Genomic DNA, 25,487 nt, shown 5'->3' on the forward strand with positions numbered 1-25,487 from the left:
AATGTCACTAAATTATTTGGACATGATCTGCATCAGATTACAAAAATTAATCAAACCTATTGGTAAAATCGATTTATTTTACATGTGAGAGATACAAATGATCCCTATACCGAGCTATAGAATAGAAATACTGTTACTTCCCCACCAATAAGCAGTTATGCCCAATTTGAAAAGGATAGATTTCAGGAATATGTCCTGGGACAGCACTGTTCTGGGCTTTTGGCACTAACTCAGTTGATCAAACAGAGGTCCAACTCCAATCATCATCTCAAAGAGTTTAGATGTTTTAAAAAATGTTAAGTCCTTTCACCAAGATGGATGTTTTTTCCCATATAAATAAATAATCCAATTTACCATTGCCTACACCTAGCTGCTACACTGCCATCTATCTCACTTTCGCCTCACAACTTCTCAACCCATAGTGATAAAATTATATCTCTGACTGTGGTTCAACCTTCTGACAGTCAATACTAAATGGAAATATTTATTGATGCAATTTTTTCATTATTCAAGATGTAGCTGTATGTCTTTAACACGAATTGAGCTGTTTCTTTTATGAATGGGTGTCATCATGATCAAAGATCGTCTAGCACCCGGCTCACGTGGATGCCATGGTACCGCCAAATCTTTGCTACCGCTGCGGATGATCTCTTGACTTCCTGTAAATAGTGCAATTTGTAGGTCTTATATCTCCACAAAAAATACCTGACGGTTAGACTGTGGATTGACCGCCAGTCACTCATTTGGGTTTATAATTATTATTTTATTCGAAACATGAACATTTTAAGGTTGTCAAAAGACGAGGGGCAGTTTATTTAGGTGGGATCAAAGCGTGACGGAAATCGGTATATCCCTCCGCTGTTTTGTCTCCTTTCAAGACTGGTTTTGGTCTTTTCGCTGGTAGCAACGAAGAGAGAACCAGACTTAGCTGAAAATCCCGTTTGACAGAATTTAAATACATTTTCAGAATCGAAAAACAAGTTGACAGGAGCGTTAATTCACCCATTTGTTACAAGTGTAGTCAGCGCATATTCTATTTTTTAAAGAGCGTTACTTATATTTTTTAAAAGGCATTAACTTACACAGCTACTAGCTAAGTTGGCTAGCTAACTTTTCATAGGTTTGGAATCACATGCGCGAGTAGCTGAGCGACGTTATCAAGTTGACGTTTTTTTTAAACTAGTTAACTATCGCTAAATATTATCCAGTCGTCATTTGGTTGCAGTGCATGTTTTTGAGATTTTAGGAATACACCACACACGTCGTTTATGGGCTCATCATGTCAATGAAGCAGGCCGGTGGTAATCGCAAACCCGGCAGTGGCGCTGCCTCTGGTGCTGGGGGAAGTGGCGGACGACAGAATTTGGGCAGGTAGGTGATTTTATTCAGTCGACATTTTAGCTAACCATATTATTATTATGATGCCAACGTTGTGAAATTATCAATCGCTGACTATGCTCTTAATTACAGTAGTTGATATTTCCACGATAAATGTCAACGTGTGTCGCCCTGACTGCTATAGTATAAGCTATAAAAACAGTCGCACACTTCATATAACGATCTCTAACCTCACAGTAATTTATTGATTACTGGGAGGTTATATATATGAAGTGTGCGACTTTTTTTAAATATTTTTTTTATAGCTTATAGGTTATTCACCGTTAATCAGCACCTCAACACGAAATAATTTTATCTGGGTCTACGCCAGCTTATGCTTATTATCTGACTACTAACCGTACGTCGTTGGCGGTAGGCAAGTTTCTATCCAGCTAGTTAGCAACTTGGTCCATACTATTCGGAATCCTTGTGATGTCCCTAACCCTAGCCTTAATGTAACCATTTAAAATGTGAACGGGTGAGGGACGTCGAGGATCCCGGATAGCACGGACCCTAGCAAATTAGGCCTACGAATGATGCTGGACACGGTCTCGTAGTACTGCATGTTCCAGCAGTAATGCCGTACTTAGCTAGCTAGTTTTGGTTTGGTAGCTCCATGTCTGTTTGTAAGTTAGCTAGTATTGAGAGCATAGCTAGCTAGCAGTGGTTTGTATCCTGTTCCACTTGCTTCGATGGATCGTCCTGTTAAGAGGATGCGTATGCAGCTAGAAATCAAACGGCTAGCTAGCTAGCTATACCGTCTTAACTAGAATTAGCTAGGCTACTACCCTGTTAACCAGTTAACGCTTTCTATCGTTGAGTAATTTAATTCATGCCTTCATTGCATCGGCGTCAAATGGATAAGTCAGTATAGTAAAGGTGGGCAGGACACAACCACTCAACGTTTTGCCTTTAAATATTGTTGCGAGATGGAAGTTTTGACACCGGCGATAGCAAGTCATATTGCCAAACTAGCTTGCTACCTTTTTTGTTTTGAAGTCGGAGTCACAGCAACGATGTTGCAATCATTTTTAACTTGTAAGTGCGTGCAAGTCTGCAAAAGAAAAGGGGGCGTGGCGGGGTTTTGTGGCGAAGATATAATTTAGAGACCGACAAAGGACTTTCAACCATGACGTTTTAGTTGCTGCTTGTGTAAAATTGTGCCCTTGAAACATGGCTTGTGTAAGTACTATCGTTAACCAGAAGGGCTTTATTTCATCAACATATCAGTCTATTTTGATAGCAAACTATGTTGACGGTAGGGACAGTACGTTCCAGCGTTGCATGTGTTTTTTTTTGGGGGGGGGACCAACAACAATAGTCATATTCCACACTTCGGAGTCCTGACCCATGCATCATAGACGTTTAAACCAGCCATGCATATATAACCTGTCATATGGGTTAGGGAGGCAAGCGCAAACTGAAATTATTTCAGTAATGTATTTCCTATTCCAGAAGGAAATTGTGTGTGTGTGTGGGAAAGTGAAGTATCCACTGCACAGCTAGTGAAAATATCTAGCCAGTCATATTTCAGGTGAAACTTACCCATATGAATCATTATCACTACAGGGTATGCAGGACTCATTAAATATGCTTAGTGTTTATTTGACTGTGGAAAGACATCAAACACTGCATTTATCTGTCTATTTTGTGTCACAGAATCAGCAATGAGTCATTTTGAGGATTATAATGATATTGACAATTATAGTTTTTTATTTTTTGTCTTTAAGGGGGCGGCATAGTGCCAAAGGACCTTCAGCAGCAGTAAGTGAACAGTTTCATTTATCATTGTTTGATTTGGTTTTCAGTCCCATTATTTGAATTAGGGATGTGAAGTTGGCAGCTAATGATGATTTGTCACTATCTAGGGTATCATATCTACTATTGTTTTTTATGGGAGAAAACCCCCCCAGCATACTGGTACACAGTTGTCTGTCACACTCTTCTTTGTCCATAATGTTTGCACACATATTCTTTGGTGTTATTTTACTTTGGGCTCTCAGGTTTGAATTGCATGATCAATACGTTTTGTCTTTCAGGTTGTCTCTAATGGTGTATATGCAAACATGAGGATGGTCCATGTCTTGACATCATTAGTGGTATGTTCCCCCTCAGTTCCCCGATCACTTGATGCATTAAGGCTGTGAGGATCAGGCAACACCAAATACATTTTATGATTTGAAACTAACTGGTAACCGATCTCTAGACGGAGGTAGCAGAGCCAGATACTGTGTATGTTGGATGTGTCCCCTCCCCAAAGCAGGGGAAATACTGAACAAAGCTTTTTTATCTAATGTCACTGGAAAGCTAATGCCAGCACACTACACTTTTAATTTTTTTATGTAACCTAGGCAAGTCGGTTAAGAACAAATTCTTATTTACAATGACGGCCAAACCCGGAAGCTGCTAGGCTAATTGTGCACCCGTGATTGGGACTTCCAATCATGGGTGGATGTGATACAGCCTGGATTTGAACCAGGGACTGTAGTGACGCCTCTTGCACTGAGATGCAGTGCCTTAGACCTCTATGCCACTTGTGCTGTTGACTCGTTGAAGCATATCAACCAAGCAACAGTGACATGTACCACATATTGTTTTCCCTTGTGATAATTAAGCCATGTGTGATTGACAGATTGTTTTAATTAAAAGGCATATTTTTTTTAGGAGTGAACTTTGTTTAAATGTGTTGTTCAGACTGCCAATGGAGATACTTCTTAGCAGCAAGTCAATGGTCTTAGTTGAGTTGGAATGTAACCGTACATCTCGTGTGTATGACGATGATAACGGAGTAATATTTTTTCTCCCTTCATTTGCAGGGAACCAATTGTGAACTGAAAGTAAAAAATGGAATGGTTTATGATGGGGTGTTTAAAACATACAGCCCAGAGGTAAGGATAAGCACATGAAGCAATGTCAAGCCACATTTTTCCTCTTGGGTGACAATAAGTACATTTTAATTGTTATGGCTAGATATGTGTTGTATGACCTGGTCCCTTGTAGCTTAGTTGGTAGAGCATAGTGCTTGTAGCGCCAGGGTAGTGGGTTTGATTCCCGGGACCACTCATACGTATGTCTGTACGTTGCTTTTGGTAAAATCGTCTGCTGAATGATTATTAGTAGAATATGCTTGGCTTCACAAGTATTATATCTTTCTTGGTAACATAAAAGGAGGGTTACACACAGTGGGCCTTACATGCAACATGTGCTTCAAGTTTAACAGCCTTGTTGTCCATTTATTAAAGGGAAAATGCTTTACATGGATCACTTACTGATACAGTGTTTATAATCTCACACATAAAACCCAAATAAATATCAAATACAACCATGTATTCCCTTCAGGGAGTAGGCTAACCTAAGCCTTTACAGTGATATTTGATGGAGCTCTCTACTTCACCACTCTGTCGTCCGTCCCCCAGTGTGACCTGGTTCTGGATGCAGCCAACATAAAGAGTCCTGGGCCCAGTGTGGGCCTGCGACAGGAAGACCTCGTGGACAGCATTATCTTCAAGGCTTCCGACGTGGTGGTGGTGCACTTCAGAGACGTGGACTTCAATTTTGCCAGAAAAGGTACATCCTTATGTCAAGACCTATACATTCAAGGTTGTCACTGGCCCCTTAAAGACATAGCTCCACCTACAAAGTTAACTTGAGTTGGTTGGATTCGTGAGGAAATGCCTATTTATTGGCCAATACAAAGATTGCCCATTCCTTCTGTGTGAATTGTTATCATGTCTAGAAGCAGAGCCAAGGGCTAGATCATGTGCCTGAACTGAATGCTCCCTCTGTGGCCAGTCATTGAGTAATAATGTGAAATATTGATTGCTCTGAATGTCTCCCAGGCACTGCAGGGGTACTCAATAAGGCTGTGATCCAATATATCTATATTACCTCTAAACCTGTCAGGACTCAAACACTGCACAGTGAGCAATGATATACTCTGCTAGTTAGCATTGTAATCAAATCAACTAGTGAAGTGGTACTGTGTGAAGTAGATGGGCTAGATCAGTGCTTCCCCACAGCCATTCCGGAAGCATCCCTGGGTGTCCAGGTTCTTGTTGTAGCCAACCCAGTTTCTAGCTGACAAATAGCAAAGGCCACATGTTAAATGCATACAGTATCTCATTGCCATGTGCCAGATATTTCACTGGGCTAAGTCTCAGGTAATGCATCAGAAACCCATTTGTTTTGTAGATGAAAGAAATGTAGCTGTGTGGTTGGAATGGAAACATTAGTATATACATAGTGGCGCTTCAGGAAAAAGGTTGGGAACCCCAGGGTTAGGCTACCTGTCTTCTCTCAACTGACCCTCTCTTCCATGTGTTTTTCCTCAAATGGGTGTAGTCTCTACTGACACAGGTAATATGCTGTTTTCTGCTCTTGCACCTTTTTGTTGTTGTTGACGCATACACATGTTAATTTTGATGGTAAGGGGGTAAACAGTAAAACCTCAAAAGCTTTGAGGAAATGCAGTAGTGCAAGGGTCCTCTGTAGAGCATGGCTTTTGCAACGCCAGGATAGTGGGTTCGATTCCCAGGACCACCCATACGCAACGTTCCCTCTAAGCTGCAAGCAGCTCCCCGGGACTGCCGCACAAAATAAATATCAGCCTGCACAGAGAAGCACGAGATTGAAAGTCACTCAACTTTCTAGAGTTTTCCCCTTTAGTTAACACTATCAAAGTTTCCCTTTACTGTGGGAATTGTGATTGAATCAACGCAATGTTAGCCACTTTCAATGCAACATACCAAAACATAACTATGCAAGAGATTTTGTTGTAGGAAAAACGCATCGGAGTGGGATTCTATTGTGTTGACACGCACGACTCAGCCTGTACTCTACACAGACCTTTGCGGCATAAGCAATCAGAGCTGCAGTAGGCCTATATGCAAATAGACCATTGCCATATGAATCTGTGCCATTCATGTTGAACTGGACTGCTTTTACAGCATGAGTGGTCGTGAGTAGATGCGCTTGTTTTGAGATCAACGTGAGAGCTGCATGTATGCACATTTTGTTCATATCCTTTGCTAGTTAGTGATTTATTAGCCCAGTTATAGATCATTTGTAGTATGCAATAGGGGGGAGTGATTGCTTCCTACAAGAGCACAAAACGTGTAAGTTTCTAGACCTTTGAAAAGCGAGTCGGCTGAAGAGCTTTTTTTGTCTTAAGAGGCAATGTTGTATTTTGAGACGTCTTGAATAAGCTAAGTAGCCAATAGGCGGAGGGTATTATCATATGTCTGATTCGCTATAATAATGGTATGGGAGTAATAATACTTTTTAACCTGCTTATCCACTTGTCTTTCAGACAAGGAGGTGACTGAAAATGTGTTTGACACAAGAAACCACTATACAAAATAAAATGTATCATGGAATGTAGGCCTACATTGACCACACATTGGCTGCTACTTTAGGCTGAATGATAGAACAGCTATTTCCATGTTATGATGTGCATTTCTCCATTGTTTTTGATGGTTGGCCACTCTGATAAGCCTACATTATGAGTAAATGGCGACAGCCTACTTGATCACTGTCTGAAACTATAACTCGGTGTTCACTGTAAACTCACATTGGAAGTTGCACAGAATTTCCACAATGTTGGAAGTTTGTGCTCTGCAGACCTGAAATTTGCTCAGTGAGGGACAACATTTGAGGGAATATTACCCATACGTAAAAAAATAGATATGCACCCATGACAGTAAGTTTCTTTGGATAAAAGTGTCTGCTGGATGCCATATATTATAAGGGTCAATCCTCATATTGGGCTTGTTTCAGCCAGACCCCCTTGTCATTAAAATCCATGTTTCTGGAGGACCTATTCAAATGGCTTGGTTCTCTAAAGAGCTTTGGTTGACTCAATTGAATAAATGCAACTGAAACAAAAGTACTTACAAAGATGTTGAATTGTGCTAAAATATCTCTCGTTTAAAAATGACAAGTGCGGTCTCAAATTTTCCTTTTTATAATTCAATCAATTCTGCCTGATCACATTTCCAGGCAGGTCAGAAGGCATATTTTTCATGCTATGACTGTAATCTAAGTGCATGTTATTTATAGATTTATTTTGCTTACTATCATTGATTTCTGTACTCATTCTCCCTAATGTTAACACTATGATTCTGCTACTTCGGTGTTGTGACTGTCTAATGGTTATCCTGACATGAACACTGCCAAAGCAAAGAGTGCACCTGGCTCTTAGAACGGCAGATCATGTGCTATCTGCCTTCTCCACACCTGCACAGTCATCATTTACCTATGCGTGTGCCTGCGTGTGTATGTGTGATCCCCTCTGTTTGCATGCATGTCTGTCTGCTGTATATAACTCTGAATGTGTGTCGTAACGTGTAGATAACTTCACGGACACTGCAGTGGGTGGCAGAATCAACGGGGAACACAAGGAGAAGGACCTGGAGCCGTGGGATGGAGGGCGGCAGCAGCACATGGTCTCAGGCAGCCTGGAGTCTCTGGACACAGACGTGGTATTGCTTTCCATTTAGTGCTCTGCATGGAACTATATCTGCTGCTGTGGTCAAAGTTGCCCCTAGATGCTGATCTGGGATCAGTTTATTTTCCACCTTAGTGGTTAAAGGGTTACTTTGGGATTTTGGCAATGAGGGCCATTGTCTACTTCCCCAGAGTCAGATGAACTCTCTCTCTGCTTCCAGTATGAAGGAAATTGGAGGTTGTTTTGCAGCCAATGCCAACTAGCGTTAGTGCGATGACTGGAAGTCTACAGTAGCATCTGACTCTGGGGAAGTAGATCAATCCCGAAGTTTTCCTTTAAGGTTAAGATTGGGGCAGGGGAAGATGATCCTAAATCTGGAGCTAGGTGACACTTCACTCCAGAGCATTGTTGTTTTTTACTCTCCATTCATAGTTTATATCATCTGACCAAAAACCTCTCCCTCTCTGCCTCGCTCCTCTTAGTCAAATGGCTGGGACCCGAATGACATGTTCAAGTACAATGAAGAGCAGTATGGCATCAAGTCCACCTACGACAGCAGCCTGTCCACCTACACGTAAGCTACTCCTGCCTCTGTCCACTCATGCGTCACACAGGCACAGCCAGGTTTATCAAGAAGGAACTCACCTCATCCACTAACAATGTGTAGCACCCACTTTGCTTTGCATGTGTGTGTCCCCTGTTTGGGGACGTGTGTGTGTGTGTGTGTGTGTTTAAGGTTTGCCCTGTGCTGTGCAGGGTTGCCCTGGAGCGGGATAACTCTGAGGAGTTTCTGAAGCGGGAGGCTCGAGCGGCCCAACTGGCGGAGGAGATCGAGTCCAGCTCCACCTACAAGTCCCGCGTGGCCCTGGAGAATGATGAGCGCAGCGAGGAGGAGAAGTACACGGCCGTGGTGAGGGGAGAGAGGGAGCAACATACACTCAACAGGTGGGTCTCTGAGGGGCAAGGGGTTTTCACAATCCATTAGTTTATGCTAGCATCGATAAATTGAATGTTCGTCTATCACTCGCATCCATGTTCAGCTGCGACTCGCCTCTCTCATGCATGGCTAACATACAGGCATACTGCAGTGTCTTCAAGCTCTCGTTCAGTTGTGGACATTGCAGAGGCAGGCTTGCAGGTTGTTTGTAGGAGTCCGCTGCCAATTCGCACATCTGGTTTCACATTGTGGTAGTTGCATTAGTTTTGAACTTGTTCTCCTGGGTCACTGATCTCTCCGTAGAGAAAACAAGTACATTCCCCCGGGTCAGAGGAACAGAGAGGGGATGTCATGGGGAGCGGGTCGTCAGAACTCCCCCAGGTTGGTCCAAAGCAGCAGCGGACCACCCCGGCCAGGTCTTCACGACTACACCCCCAGCTCTGGAGCCGACCAGCGGGTTGTCAACGGAGGTAAGGACCCCCGGCACCCTGGTTCATCCTGGAGCATGGAACAATATCACATTTTATTTGTCACATCCTTTGTAAACAACAGGTGTAGACTAAAGTCCTATTCACATGGGACTAGTATTACTAGAGAATGTTGGTTATGTATTTATTACCCCAGAATGTCCGTTATTCCAGAGGACGATTCGGCCAAGATTAGTTTTTTTCAAACTCCCTGTAATTTTTGGGATGGAAGCCTGGATGTTTTTTTTCTAGGCGTGAAGATATTTCAACAAGTCCAAGCGACAATATGCTACACTGATACATCGAGCTTGGTTCCAAGTTTCTGAACCAAACCATCTTTTAGGTCTTGGGTTGATATATATAATATTTGAATTAAGAAAGTGTAATATTTTAACGATCCTCAGTAGAAGGCATCCTAAATGCCCCCCAGGCTTCAGATGGGAGCTAAACACTACATCCTAAATGCCCCCCAGGCTTCAGATGGGAGCCAAACACTACATCCTAAATGCCCCCCAGGCTTCAGATGGGAGCTAAACACTACATCCTAAATGCCCCCCAGGCTTCAGATGGGAGCTAAACACTACATCCTAAATGCCCCCCAGGCTTCAGATGGGTGCTAAACACTACATCCTAAATGCCCCCCAGGCTTCAGATGGGAGCTAAACACTACATCCTAAATGCCCCCCAGGCTTCAGATGGGAGCTAAACACTACATCCTAAATGCCCCCCAGGCTTCAGATGGGAGCTAAACACTACATCCTAAATGCCCCCCAGGCTTCAGATGGGAGCTAAACACTACATCCTAAATGCCCCCCAGGCTTCAGATGGGAGCTAAACACTACATCCTAAATGCCCCCCAGGCTTCAGATGGGAGCTAAACACTACATCCTAAATGCCCCCCAGGCTTCAGATGGGTGCTAAACAGTTAACTTGTCATTTCCAAATGTTTAGCTCAGTTGTATGCTGCTTTGGGATCTATTAACAGCAAGGGTTGCATTACATAGGAGCAATATGTTTCAGTGATGCATTTGGCAATATTCAATTCACACACACAAAACAACCAAAGCATTCACTGTGGAAGTTGATACATGTTGGCCGTTCATATATAGGCTATGAGCAGCACTTCGTTCAATTTATCCAATCACTTATTGTTTTCTTGCTCAAACTGTGAGCAACACCTGTCAAATTCAGACATTGCTCTCAGAACACAGGGATGTTGATTCACACGGGACTAGTATTATCAGAAGACCTTGGAGTTCGCCAAAAAACCTAGGATATTCTGGATGGAATTGTTACACTCCTGGCATATAAAAATGACTGACATGGCAGATTGAGAAAGGACTAAAATGACAGATGTGGTGTTTTGTGCTCGTGCACATAATGCCATTACCCAACCTCCCCCAGTAAATCTAGGGCACCACACAATGCCTGAATGAAAGGCACTATTGTCAAAGCCAGAGGATGTCTCTGTCAGACCACCCCTAGATGGGTTTTTACAGGCATCCTGTAGAGTTCAGTTGTGTGAACATGACTGGCTATTTTTGAATGAGCTCATCTCAGTCCTGAATTTACCCAATCCCTAGTTTTAGTTAACGTTCTTCTTTTTAGTTAAGCTGTATGTTCATCTCGTAGTTTGTATTGTATATTCTAACTGGTCTTTAGACCACAACTGTCGGATCACCTATAGGATTTGTCAGTCTGTCTGGGAAACTGGCCGTGGCGAGTTTGGCCTTGACTTTCAGACATTAGTACTCGGTAATCATCCTCTCATCCAAAAAAACACAATTGCATGTTTCTCTCTCTACATTAACAATTTGAATGTCAGTTCAGTTTCATTTCCTGAGTTGTCATCTTGTTCGGCGTCCTAACTTTCTTTGACCTTTTTTGAAGTTTACACTGTTTTCATCAATCTCTAGAGTTTATTCTTTGCTATGCTGTTTCTATCCGTTTCAACCTGCTGACCCCGTCTCCTCTTCCCGCCTTTCCTTGAATCACCCTCCTTTTCCTTGTGTACCCATCCCTCGTCTTTACCCCTCGCTCCACCTTATTATCAGTCCTCTTTCTGTCCTTGCTCTCTCGTTTCTCCTTATTTCTCCTCCTCTGCTCATTGTCATTTGTCCTATCAGGTGCCACCTCCTGCCCATCGCCCTCCTCCCGCTACCAGTCAGGCCCCTCCCCTCTCCCACCCAGGGCGGCCACGCCCACCCGGCCTCCATCCAGACCCCCCTCGCGGCCCTCCCGGCCCCCGTCTCACCCCTCTGCTCACGGCTCTCCAGCTCCCATCTCCACTATACCCAGTAGACGCATGTCCTCTGAAGGTAGCTACCTCCCTCCTAACAGAGTGGTGAACACACAGAGCCACGTGCACCGCTGGGCTGGGCTGGCTGTGCTGCTGCTGTCTCTAATCTCCTGCTACAAGACGCTCCTTTTCAATTGAGAAACGGCTTTGGACTTCAATGTTTTTTTTCTTCTTTGCCCTACCTCCGCTATCCTCCTGTCTCTCTCGCTCCTGCTCTCTCTCGCTCTCCTTGCACACATTGCATTGTGAATTGTGTGGTGTTGGTCGCTCTCCAGTAACACTCCCATGGTGTGGCCTTGAAAGCAGGAGGCACTAATCAAAGGCTTGTCACAGACTTGTCAGTGTTTAAGTCCACTGGGTGCATTGATGACCGTTGTATTGGTGAAGGAAAGATGGTGTATGTATTCATGCTGTTTTTCCATCACCGTTCCTCAATCATTTTGTAATATCGTCTGTGGTAAGTAGCTGTTTGTATTGTCCACCTAGCTGCATATAGTTTGTGGTACTAGTGGCTCATAAGTCTACCTGGGCTCCTTCTAGCTAAATGATGGGATGTGTCACAACCATCTCTCTCCCTTCAGGCCCTCCCAGGATGTCCCCAAAGACCCAGCGTACCCCTCGCACCCACAGAGTTCCCCCCGGGAGTAGAGTCCCCCCGGGAGTGGACTTCATGCCCCACAATGCTCCAGGAGAGGTGCCTGTGCCCCCGGCTACCCGCAGCAGCTCATCCAGTGGCACCTGGTCTTCAGTGGTCAGCGGAGGTAAGAAACCCCATCGGTCCTTCAGGACTGGGGTGGAAATGACACCTGGCAAAATAGCTTGGATTGTTACAGATATAGCCACTGTGGTTATATTACATAGACAAATGGTATGCCTAGGGTTGTGGCGGTCATAAGATTGTCAGCCGTTAATTGTCATGCAAATGACTGCCGGTCTCATGGCATTTGACTGTTAATTAACATAACATGTTTAGCATCTCCTGGCTTCCACACGTACAAGATGCTGATGCACGCCTTTGGAACATTAACAAGTCAAATGAATCCATTTAATATAGCCTACACCGTCACAATAAAATACATTATTTAGTTGTGATAGGCCTATAAACCTGGGAATGTCTTAGAAATCAAAACATAAGTGTTGCATGAGACTATTGATGATTTGGAAGAAGTTGCATAAAAGGGCATGTGCTCTCATCCTTCCCTCGGCGAGATGATTGCATTGTTAATCTGCTTGTGTGTCAAGCAAGTTAGGGGATATCTAATCAATGGAAGATGGCATGACAACGACAATTAAAAGGCCACAACAACCAACAACCAACAGGGAGGCTTGTATTTAGGCTAATTTGAATGGAGTAGTGATGTGTTGGCCTAACTGTAGGATAGTGAGATGCAAGGTAACATTATGGCTAGCCTCAAGTAGCCAAGTTAGCTAGCTTCTCTCGGTTTGATGCAGTCAAGACCGGTACAATGTAATCCGATGGGATGGTAACTAGCAAGAAGTTATTCCAGGGCGAGAACAGTAGTTGCGGTCTCTCCCTCCATGCCTGCTCCAAGCCTCCTGAGTCCCGTGTCTTACTCTCACATTCCCACAAACACTGCACGCTTCTGCTCTCTAAGGCAGGTAGCCTAGAGGTTAAGAGAGTTGGGCCAGTAACTGAAAGGTCGCTGGTTTGATTCATCGAGCTGGCAAGGTGGACAAATCTGTCATTCTGCCCTTGAGCAAGGCAGTTAACCCCTAAACTGCTCCCCGGGCGCTGAAGAGGTCGCTTGAAGGTTCATTCATTTTGAATGTTTAGTTTTTGTGCATCTCTGAGTGAGTTTTTGGTGTTCAAGCAGGCAGAAATCCGTCCGGTATGAAGTAGCACCGTGATAGTCACTCACACTACACTGGAAGTTAATAGGAATATGACTTTCACATTGTGAAAACGTCTATCATACATGTCAGGTTTCAATACCGGAGGATGTCTTGACTCTGGAGGATGTCTTCTCTCCAATGAGCCATTGATCATATTTTTTGCGATATTCCTACCTGGAGAAATGTGTAATTTAACAGAGCCTAGCACATTTTTTCCCATTTGTCTGCCTCTTTAGTCCAGGGTGCATTGCTAGAGATATATTATAGAAAAGAGATGGGAACGTATAATGCCCCGACCAAGCATACTGTCAACCAATCACGTTCACGTTGTCATGCTGCGTCACGCGATTGCTAAACTAATTGTCACGCAATCCCTTTCTCAAAGTCGGTGTATATGTTGAGAAACATGCCTATTTTCCTCAAGTACGTAGTGTCACGATACTATAGATGGCAAGTTAATTATCTCACATCTTGGTAAAGATTTATGTTTTGAGCTAGCGCCCAATAGACTCGCATTCACTCCTTAAAAGAGGGTGCTCCTTGTCCCTGAATTGCCCAGAATGCACTGCGTGGTCATTTTTCATAGCATGGGCAACATTTCCCCATCTCAAAAGTATATTTGTGCCTCCCGAGTGGCGCAGCGGTCTAAGGCCCTGAATCACAGTGCTAGAGCTGTCGCTAAAGACCCGGGTTGTATCCCAATTTGCTATGTTACATGCTGATTATGTCTTTGTTATTATTGTGTGTAGCTACGTTTGCTTGCTAGCCAGCAGCCCATAGAGAGCATTGCATTGTGGATTTTGTAGTTGACTTGAGCTGCAACAGATTTCCACAACGATTTTGCTACCCACCTTTATCATAATGCCAAAACTAAACATTTGTTCACAAAAAATATTGTAGTCACACATTAGTTATTTAACACTGTAAATTGAAGGAATTAGAGGATTTGGGTAGATTTGTTTCTGCAACCTACTTCTCTGAGGGTTTGGGTTAAAAGCACAAGACACATTTTGGTTGAATGCATTCAGTTGTGCAACTGATTAGGTATCCCCCTTTTCTTACTAGCCCTGTGCCTCACATTTCAGAGTTCTGTTCAGGCTGCAGAACTTAAAAGTGGTCTGCTGATACTAAGGGGGGCTCTCCCCGGTCTTGCTCAAGGATCTTGCCGGCTCGGGGATTCAAACCAGTGACCTTTCAGTTACCGCACCAATGCTCGCTCTGTGCTTTCTCATTCTCTCTTTCTGTAACGGCTCTGGTTTAATAAGGTATCAAAACAATGTCTTCTGCTGCTTCCCTCATTCTCATCGGACCGGTTGTCCTTCACATCCTTCCGGGTTTTAAAATACATTTATGCATATTGGGTCCTGGGCTTTTTCTCGAGTCCATTTCAGAACGGGAGCTCTGACTCCCATCACCATTGTCCTCATTCAGATGATTAAATCATGAAGTGATTTAGAGGGACAATGGAGTGCTGAGTACGAGGCCATTAGAGGTTCGTTGGCAAGTTTGGTAGGCTACCATTCAGGGCCATTCATTTGCGCAGTTTTGGATGGGTTTACCCTGACCAGTGGTCACAGGGAATTAGACTTATGACTCGACTGCCGTTGTGGCGGTAATACGGTCACTGCGACAGCCCTAGATAGACTAAAGACAAATTTCCATTCCGTGTAAACTTATTGGACAATGAAATGTTCTCATCTTAGCTGTGAAGTCTTATGTAGTGTAAGGGATTTCTCTCTTTTGGATGTGTGTAGGATAACGGTGTTTGTTGCTCTCCTATAGCACACAGACCTCGATCCCCTGGTCCCTCGCCCCAGACTGGGTCCGCTCCCGTGGAACCCGTTACCACGCCAATGTCAGCTTCCTCACCTGCTGCTAGCCCTGCCCCCAATATGGCCGCCACCTCCTCAGCAGAGGGTAAGTCTGCTTGCCATCGACATCCATACTCCTATTGTTTTCTGGCTGTATGCTCTGAAGTAGTGACAAACGTAAGAATCTGTCACTTTCATATTAAAAGCAGTCAATCGACCGCTGTCTGAAACAAGGCACTTGACAATTTACTCTCCCCTTCTTTCATCCCTTAATATAGCGAAAGATTCTCGGGTCCAGGCGACGAGACAGAACTCTCCTACGGTCAACAAAGAGAACATGAAACCTCTGGAGAGCCCCCCTAGTATCAACAGACCACTGTCTAAAGGTCTGCAGCGTGGACACAGCTCACAGTTTGAGGAGGATCCAATTGTATTGTCTGAAATGCAACTCTATTTCTGTATTGGTGAAACGTCTCATGATCTTTCACTTTCTCTCTGCAGGACCCCCCTCCATGGCACCAGACCACAGAAAACAAATAGACAACTTAAAGAAATTTAGTGTAGATTTTAGGGTAAGTTAGGTGTCCTCACTTTCCTTCAGGAAGAAGTATCTCTTGACAGTGAAATACAGAAAATGTCATAAATAATCTTTGTTAGTACAGCCATCTAAAACTCATCTCGCTCTCTTAGTTGCAGTCCAGCTCTAACCCAGACCCACAGTTTCAGCAGATGGTGACTAAGCCTCCGCAGGACACGGGAGAGAAGTCCAAGCAGCTTCCTCTGGACAAGGGGTTGGAGGGGTCTGAGGAGGGCCCTGTGGTCCCCGCCAGGAGCAACAAGCCAGACAGCCCTGGCGCACCATCCCCCTCTCTGTCCTCTTCCCTCTGTCCCGCCCCGGAGCAGAACAGGGGGCCTGACGTGACCTCGCAGGGCGTCCAGACAGCTGCACCCAACTTCAGCGGAGGAGCCAAGCCTGAAGACAAGGACGAGGATGAGGCAGAGTGAGTGTCATGGCCATGCATCTGTTCCATTTGAGTTGGTGTTGTAGTGGGCCTCTCTTGAGGGTAGGCACAAATGGAGTGCAGCTTTAAAGAGCCAACCTGAGAGAAATGTATCATCCTGGAACTCCCGCTTTGCCTAAATAAATTATTTTCTGTCTTATGTTAATGTATTCCTTTTTCCTGCTCCGCAGTCAAATGAGAAAGTCAACTCTGAATCCCAATGCCCACGAGTTCAAACCCAGGGTCTTCACTCCTCAGGTCAGTTTGACTCCCCACATAGGCTGCATCTTCTGTTTCTGCTATTTGATATCTCTGCTTGAGTCCGATATTTCTTTTGAAGATGAAAAGACTTTGTAATATGTGCCTGTGTGTGCAGCCAAAGCCGGCCACCACCCCGACCCCCCCGCGGCCCCAAGGCCAGCCCAGCCCCTCTATCGTCATGCAGCAGCCTCAACAGGTCTACTTCCCCCAGATGTACCCTCTGACCCCTGTCAGCCCTGGAGTCCAGGTGAGACGACACACACAGACTCATCCCCCTGCATGCCCCCACAACTCTGGCAGGTCAGAAGAATACTTGTGAAAGCTGAGACATCCCCATGAAATTATAAGTGGTATATGATTGGCATGCACAGTTGCTAAGCAGCATGGAAGGTGGATGAGGGTCCTAAAATATTTAGTTTACCCTCCTTTCACCTCATCCCTTATCTCCTGCTCTCTGTCTGTGTGTTGTGGTACAACACCTCCTTTTCTAGAGGTCGACCGATTTTTGATTTTTCAATACCGATTATTGGAGGAACAAAAAAGCCGATTAATCAGCCGAATTTTGTATTTATTTTTTAATATATATTTATTTGTAATAATGACAATTACAACAATACTGAATGAACAATGAACACTTATTTTAACTTAATACAATACATCAATTTAGTCTCAAATAAATAATGAAACATGTTCAATTTGGTTTAAATAATGCAAAAACAAAGTGTTGGAGAAGAAAGTAAGAGCAATATGTGCCATGTAAGAAAGCTAACGTTTAAGTTCCTTGCTCAGAACATGAGAACATATGAAAGCTGGTGGTTCCTTTTAACATGAGTCTTCAATATTCCCAGTTAAGAAGTTTTAGGTTGTAGTTATTATAGGACTTTCTCTCTATACCATTTTGTATTTCATATACCTTTAACTATTGGATGTTCTAATAGGTACTTTAGTATTGCCAGCCTAATCTCAGGAGTTGATAGGCTTGAAGTCATAAAAAGCGCAATGCTTGAAGCACAGCGAAGAGCTGCTGGCAAATGCAGGAAAGTGCTGTTTGAATGAATGCTTACGAGCCTGCTGCTGCTGCCTACCATCGCTCAGTCAGACTGCGCTATCAAATCATAGACTTAATTATAATATAATAACACATGTGAGCCGTAGTTTCCGGATTTGACCATATTAATGACCTATCATTTCGAAAACAAAACATTTATTCTTTCAGTGAAATACGGAACCGTTCCGTATTTTATCTAATGGGTGGCATCCCTAAGTCTAAATATTGCTGTTACATTACACAACCTTCAATGTTATGTCATAATTATGTACAATTCTGGCAAAGTAGTTCGCAACGAGCCAGGCGGCCCAGACTGTTGCATATACCCTGACTCTGCGTGCAATGAACGCAAGAGAAGTGACACAATTTGCCTAGTTAATATTGCCTGCTAACATGAATTTCTTAACTAAATATGCAGATTTTAAAAAAGATATACTTCTGTGTATTGATTTTAAGAAGGGCATTGATGTTTAGGTACATTGGTGCAACGATTGTGATTCTTTCACGGAAGAGCTTTTGTTAAATCATCCCCCGTTTGGCGAAGTCGGCTGTCTTTGTTAGGAAGAAATAGTCTTCACACAGTTCGCAACGAGCCAGGCGGCCCAAACTGCTGCATATACCCTGACTCTGCTTGCACTGAACGCAAGAGAAGTGACACAATAGTTAAAAGAAATTAATGTTAGCAGGTAATATTAACTAAATATGCAGGTTTAAAAATATGTACTTGTGTATTGATTTTAAGAACGGGGTTAATGTTTATGGTTAGGTACACATTGGTGCAACGACAGTGCTTTTTTTCACAAATGCGCTTGTTAAATCACCCGTTTGGCGAAGTAGGCTGTGATTCAATGATACATTAACAGGCACCGCATCGATTATATGCAACGCAGGACTAGATAAACTAGTAATATCATCAACCATGTGTAGTTAACTAGTGATTATGTTAAGATTGATTGTTTTTTATAAGATGCGTTTAATGATAGCTAGCACCTTACCTTGGCTCCTTGCTGCACTCGCATAACAGGTAGTCAGCCTGCCACTCAGTCTCCTCGTGGAGTGCAATGTTATCGGCCATAATCGGTGTCCAAAAAGGCTGATTACCGATTGTTATGAAAACTTGAAATCGACCCTAATTAATCGTCCATTCCGATGAATCGGTCGACCTGTAGTTTTTTTCTGTATAGAAAAGTCTAGGGCGGGCCGCGTAAGTGTTTTTTTTCAGGCCACTTATGTCCAAACAGTAAAAAAAACAAAAACATAAAAAAACAAGTGGGATGGGAAAAGGTTCAGTGTAAACTTAAATAACTAAAACCCGCTATAAAGTACAGTATGTAGAAAAGATTATGGAGCTATTCATTTTAAGATCAGTCAGGGACAATCACATTTCCCAAATGATTCATTCAGGACCATCTTTGTCATGTCATGGGGCCCACATTGATTTTGTTACATTTGAGTCACACAAATAGCATAAGCCATGGCAAGATGTGTAGACTGGAGTAAATTAGCTATATAACAGCTACATTTTGTCACTGCGGACAATAGTCTCTAAAATTTCTGGTCAGGGACCGCACCAGTGACCATGCCCACGGCCCCTCCACATCCACCACCTAAGCCCCATTTTGACCCAGAAAACACCCTGGAATGTATCATTCCCAACCAGAAGGATCACCTTCAATTTTTGCTTCACTACTATCAGTGTTTTATAGTTTGTGGGTATTTGTGTGATCCATATGTCCTTATATGCAGTTGTGGCATGCATATATTAGAGGTCCTTCTTTGGCCTGACTGGTCGTTTCACCATTCCACAGTCATTTACTCACTGTTTGAAGTCATGTAGAGTAGCCTACTAATTCTTTGTATTGGTTTGTGACATTTCAGGAGACTTCAGGTGGGTTTGAGTCGAGCTTGAGTTGTTTTTCTTCTGAGTATCTCCTGTCAGTATACAGAAGCATTGTCTTGATGCTAGTCCTGAATGCAGTAGGGCTGGGCGATATCGCCAAAATGTCATCTGGTATTTTTCAAATTTGACGGTATTTTGTTTTTGATTCTTAAGTTGTACATTTTCTTCATTAGTAGTACGTGACCCTAGGGTGGAAACACATACATTCTAATGGGTCTTTCTCCATTCTGATTGTTTTATACTGTTTAATTCAACTTCAACCTAAAATCATTTCCTGCACTCATTTGAGATCATTTCCACACTGCCACGATATGGACAAAAATACTAGGCCTTATTTTTAACCAAATGTTGCAATTTAGATCAAACCACTCGGTTGAACTTTTGGAAATAGAATATAAATAATAGTGGGCACTTTGAATACAGTGACATGACAACAAATGAAAATGCCATGGACGAGTTATTGTGACAGGGTAGGAACCAAATGGTGATCAGTGTTTCCAAGGGGACCCTATAGTCTTTGGCTACATTAAATCTTTATTCATACATCCAACATATGACTAGTCAGCTAACTAGCAATTAGCATTAGTGGCTAACACAATTTAGCTTAGCATGCTAAGAAAATACAAACTAGCTGTTCGCAGATATAAGAAACACAAACTAATATTGTAGTTTTAGTATGCTTGTGGATTTATATTAAGATCAAAGTGGAAAAATTGTTGCATGTGCTGCATTGACCATGCAGACTGAACGAAAGTGTCCGGTGGTCAAACAACAACATGCACTCCTTGAGTGACTGGGTGGGGGACCAGACCCTGGGGTGGGGGACCAGACCCTGGGGTGGGGGACCAGACCCGGAGAGAGATGACTCAAGTAGTGGAGTAAACTATAAAAATGAACGTTACACACGGCATATCACATTTAACAAACATTCAAATACCCTTACAGAAGGTAAAGTAAAAACCCAAACCGGTCTGTGCATCAATACCGGTGTGTGTGTGTATACAGTAAAATACGGTCTACCGCCCAGCCCTAGAATGCAGTTTGAGACTAGTGAATCCGTTGTGAACTATGTAATTGTGTGATGGAGATCTCTGGACTTGCGCTGTCTCCAAAAGCACATACAATATCTGCCACAAAGTGATTTATTGAAGAAATAAATCTATTTTGGTCTTGAAGTTGCTATGGTGATCCAACATTAGTCACTTGAGAGAGAAACATTTTCTAGTTACCACAAACAAGCAACTAAAGAATGGTTGTGTTTCTCCCTTTCCTCTCTCCATTAGAAAAGCATTATCTGGAAGGTTTGTGCATTTCTTAAGCTTTCTACTCTTTTTCTCACCTTTTTTTGTCCAAATCCGTATGTCATGTTTTGCTTGCTTGAAAATGTCCCATCAGATGTTGGTTTGCCAATTTCTTATTGCAATTGTTGATCTTCTCTTCGTTTAACAGCTTACTTTGGTTCATTTGACAACTAATGGTCTCGCTGCCTTAGCATTTTTTTACCCTGACCTAAGACTGTCTTCATTCTTAGTTTACAAACTGAAGAAATGCAGAGCAATTCTTGTCTTTGTATGTGAGCAAATGTTGCTATTTGATGAGCCTGCATTAATAATGTGCAGATGAAGGTAGAATAAAAAGTGCATGGTTCATAGTCATCTAGGTGATAGAAGGGGGGGCCCAGTGTGGACAGACAGGTGTATGCATGTGACCTCTGGTACGAGACCAGACAACCTTTCTTCTCTTCAAGTTTACAAGGCATGCTGTGAACATGGATTGTGGGTGTATGAGGAAGTCAGAGTTGAAAGGGTAAGGGGTCAAGAGGGGCTGAGAAATCGGTGGGATAACCCTGGTGTTCTTCTGATCTTCTCTGCCAGTCTCCAGCCATGTACCACGTCCAGATGCCTCATATGACGCTGAGCCAGTCCAAGCCCTACAGACCAGGTAAAGGTTAGACTGCTCACTGGCAACGCTGTCTCATGTCTTCCTTGTCCTCATCAATAGCACAGTACAGCTGCCAGATGAACAGTCAAAGCCTGCTTCCAGAAGTCAGACATGCTGCCCCTGCATACACACATGCGTGCACATGGAGCCAAATGCATAGTGAAGACATTCTCATGACTTTGTGCAGTAAATATTCATTTGTTTTGTAGTTGTAACAGCTGGCCTGCATCGGGTGATAGCGCTGCTGAATGTGTGGAGCTTTTGATGGTGTTGTCTAGTCTGCTGCAGAGCCAAACAGCTCCTAACAGTGCTGCTGTGCTTTTGGAATTCAGCATTTTCATAGGGTGTATGTCATCTTAGATGGATTCAGCATTGTAGACAAATAATGAATTTAAAAGGTTGCCCACCCAGATATATCTCCTGTTATTCTGGATGTTGTGTTTTGAACGGTTGTTGTGGTATGCCACTGGCTGCTGCAGTACCCAACATGCCCCAGCAGAGGTCAGACCAGCACCACCCCCAGGGCACGCCCACCATGATGCACCCGGCCGCGGGGCCGCCCATCGTGGCCCAGAGCCCTGCCTACTCAACCCAGTACTTCACCTGTAGCCCACAGCAGTTTACCAGCCAGCAACTGATGCCCCACTACCAGTCACAGGTAACAATCTGCCAAAATAACTACTCTACTCACTTCTATGGACCATGGATAATGGAAAGAAGACCCTACAGATTTTCAGGGCTTGTAGAAAGAATTCCAATACTCCTCCAATGAGCACATGAATGCCTGAAAATCATCAGCAGTGTCTTTGGAATAGGACAACACACACACACACACACACACACACACACACACACACACACACACACACACACACACGTGCAGGCAGTGAGTTTCCCCGTCTCCCCCCAGGCCCAGCATGTGTTCAGCCCGGTGATGCAGGGTCAGGCCAGGATGATGGCCCCTCCCACCCACGGCCATCCCGGCCAGCTGGTCTCTTCCACCACCCAGTATGGTGAGCAGACTCACACCATGTACGGTAAGACTCCCCTGTATATGTGTCTCAGACCACATTTTCTACTCTTCCCACTATCTGGTTGTGTGTATGTACCTCATCTCACCACCCAGAACCAAATCAGCTACTCTATTTTGGTTCTGGGACCGGTGGTAGAGAGATTTGTAATACGGTTGCATAGCCACTCTAATTCCATGTAAAAAGCATAAATGGTGTGCTATTGCGCAATAAACGTTAGCTTATTTTGTTTTGGTAAAGCAAACATGGTGACGTTTGTCTGGTCCGTGACAATAACCCAGTCTTTGTTTGGGGGTTCCAGTGTCACAAGGCCCCATGCCGCAGCAGTACGCCCACCCCAATACCACCCTGCATCCCCAGCCCTCGGCCACCCCCACAGGCCAGTCCCAGCAGGGCGTGCAGCACGGTGGCAACCACCCGGCCCCCAGCCCTGTCCAGCAACACCAGGCTGCTGCAGCTGCCCAGGCCCTGCACATGGGCAACCAGCCCCAGCAGCAGATGTACCAGGCCCTGGCCCCCACCCCACCCTCCATGACCCCGGGGCCCAACCCCCAGTCCCCCCAGGGCAGCTTCTCCTCGGCCCAGCAGGCCGTGTACCTCCACCCCCAGCAGATGCAGCACGGCTACAACCCCTCCCACATGGCCCACATGCAGCAGGTGAGCTCCACCTTCAGAAGCCCTTCCCTTCACTCTGAGTACATACTATATGAGCAGGTTAGTGGTCCCAGGAACAAAATCATTCATCACTTTTATGGAATCAAAGTCAGTAACAGTTGTATGCATCTCTTTCTACTAATCTTTTTTCTCTGTCTTGTTCTCTCCCTCTTCAGGCCCATCTCCAGTCTGGGATGGTGCCATCCCACCATGGTAACCCTGGTCACCCTCAGATGATGCTGATGGCCCCCCAGCAGCCAGGTGGCCCCCAGAATGCCCTCAACCCCATCCCGGTGTCCTCCACTGCTCACTTCTCTTACTTGGCTCACCCCCAAGGTACGTCCCTACGAAACCCCATGCCTCAGGGGGAGGACTTCTCCAGTCACCTGACGGATGTCTTTGCTACTTGTTCAACTAAACACTACACGTCTTAAATTGGGGCAAACGGGTTGTTCATCATATCAATGTTTGATCCCATTTCTCAGCCTTTTTGCTAATGATAATTTTGGTTGAAAACAGATATTAATAAATACTGACATGCAACTGTATCTAATCTAACTACGACTGGCCAATCTCAATGATTTGCTCCGTTTTGTGTTTTGTCCCTGCAGTACAACAGCACCATCAGCAGCAGCTGTAGAGGATACTGTGGAGAACATGGACCCCTCTACCACCCTCGCTCTCTGAGTCTTCACACAGAGAGAATCCACACAGCTCATGCTATATGCGTGTTCCTCTCCCAGTCAGAATGTTCAAACAGATTGTTGCAGTGGACAGAGGTTTTATTAGTTTAGAGTTGTGCTGATAACAGAAAGGACTCCTCACCCCCATACACACCTGTAGAGTCCCTAAATGGAACTTGATTTGGCTTGCCAATTTAACAATTGAGAAGGTAAAAAAAAGAACCGAAACTTGCATTTTGTCTGCACCTTGATATGAAATTCTTCCAACGTGGACAGTGTTAAAGTGACTGTTTAATTGCTGCTACTATTGCTGCATTCAAGACTTAAGAACAGGTTCTAACCAAACTAAAACAAATTAAAATCTTCCTGTAATTAATAACAAGTTTGGCTTAAAGAACTGAAGTATTATTTATGAATTGATGGCTAAGGTGATCCCACTTCCCACCTGACCATTATGTAACTTAAGTTAAAATACAGTTTACTTTGTAGATGTACATTAAAAAAATTAGGAAAAAAATAAAAGTTTTAAACTGGGTAACTGTCTGTTTATTTTTGGTTTAATCACATTTTATTTTTTCATAACTTTCTTGAAGTAATGTATAGACCTTGACAAATGTATGAATTAAGTCGGTCCAAGGTCATGGACAAGATTAGAATCTGGTCCCAGTGATTCTAGAGGGCTGTATAATTATGATGGAAATCCTTCGACCATCCAGATCAGTTTTCACGTCTTTTTAGAAATGGTATCTGCAAGACTAGAACCTGTGATCTTCAGATCTCTAAATGCCTAGTCAACTGCGCTAGCAGGGGGTGGGGACCACTTTCTTTCACATATAAAGCTGTTCAGTCAACTAATCACATTTTCTAATCGATTAAGTATGTTGGGTAAGGCTGGAAAACAAACGGCGCATTGGGATTTGAACTGACAAACGTGGGTTGCGACCAAGTTAACACCCTCCAACCTACCTCCATATGAGCCTTATCTTTTATTTCACTCACCTATAAACTCCACCCCCTGACCTGTCACTAAGCGGTTCAGACTGAAGTCGTGGCAGGTGGATCTGCAACAGCCAAACACTGTTAGAGTTCCAACAGCAAAGCTCAGATCAACATAAGCTATTGTTAATGACATTTTATTTGTCCAAGTAAACATCTCAACCTCCAATATCTCACATGAACTGAAATCGTGTGTGTAGGCTACATGATACAATCAATTGGTAACCCTCAAATATCACAATTTGTTAATATCCATCTAGTCTTACACGAAACGCAGCAAAGTTCTTTCCTGTTTCAGTCACGTCTTTGGTCATGTTTGTGTCAAAACAATTCACCTCATTGGTTGACAATAGAACCTTCCAAAATGGAGGCGATGAAGTTGAAGAGCAACTTCATGACCTTTGATCACATGGTTTGTGTAAAGAACATGTAGGTGCAAGTTGGACAATTATATTTTTTTATCCCCATAATGCAACATACTTAGTCACTGCCTTTCAAAGTTGACCAAAGTGATCCGTTTGGAACGTGCCCAGTGAGTGAACTGTCTACCGGTCTCAATGTGGATGGGATCAGTACATATTAGCACCAGGTATCAACGAGGCTCAAGATTAGAAATGTTTCACAGGTCCCTTAATGACCCAGTTCTATTTTAACCACTAGCACCCTCTGTTCAGACTAAAAACGTGAAAGCATTGTGGTGGAGCCATATCATTTCGGGTGATATTTGTAGATAAACATGAAACCACGAGGGAGGTGTAGAGCTTTTTCAGTAACAAATGTGT

The 25,487-nt window shown here is 43.7% G+C and overlaps 1 protein-coding gene across 6 annotated transcripts; it reads left to right on the forward strand.

The window, feature by feature from the left end:
• Positions 1-696: 696 nt before the first annotated feature.
• Positions 697-24,247, forward strand: LOC106585853 (ataxin-2). Of its 6 annotated transcripts, none has more exons than XM_014172548.3 (25): positions 697-1,371; positions 3,108-3,141; positions 3,417-3,476; positions 4,194-4,265; positions 4,794-4,944; positions 5,719-5,733; positions 7,726-7,856; positions 8,305-8,396; positions 8,579-8,767; positions 9,063-9,229; positions 11,353-11,544; positions 12,107-12,286; positions 15,162-15,296; positions 15,469-15,576; positions 15,692-15,762; positions 15,881-16,191; positions 16,383-16,449; positions 16,568-16,699; positions 20,684-20,701; positions 21,275-21,341; positions 21,821-21,999; positions 22,252-22,378; positions 22,674-23,086; positions 23,203-23,362; positions 23,638-24,247. In XM_014172548.3, exons 1-25 carry the CDS (start codon positions 1,280-1,282, stop codon positions 23,664-23,666), a joined length of 3,192 nt encoding a protein of 1,063 aa, XP_014028023.1. In that variant the 5' UTR covers positions 697-1,279; the 3' UTR covers positions 23,667-24,247. The 6 variants fall into 6 exon arrangements, with proteins under 6 accessions (XP_014028023.1, XP_014028028.1, XP_014028026.1 ...); XM_014172552.3 differs by having other exon boundaries at positions 700-1,371; positions 22,674-23,029; XM_014172553.3 differs by lacking the exon at positions 11,353-11,544.
• The last annotated feature ends 1,240 nt before the right edge of the window (positions 24,248-25,487 follow it).

Source organism: Salmo salar, chromosome 24 (genome assembly GCF_965601325.2).
Source record: "Salmo salar chromosome 24, fSalSal1, whole genome shotgun sequence".
In the NCBI taxonomy this organism is placed as follows: Eukaryota; Metazoa; Chordata; class Actinopteri; order Salmoniformes; family Salmonidae; genus Salmo; species Salmo salar.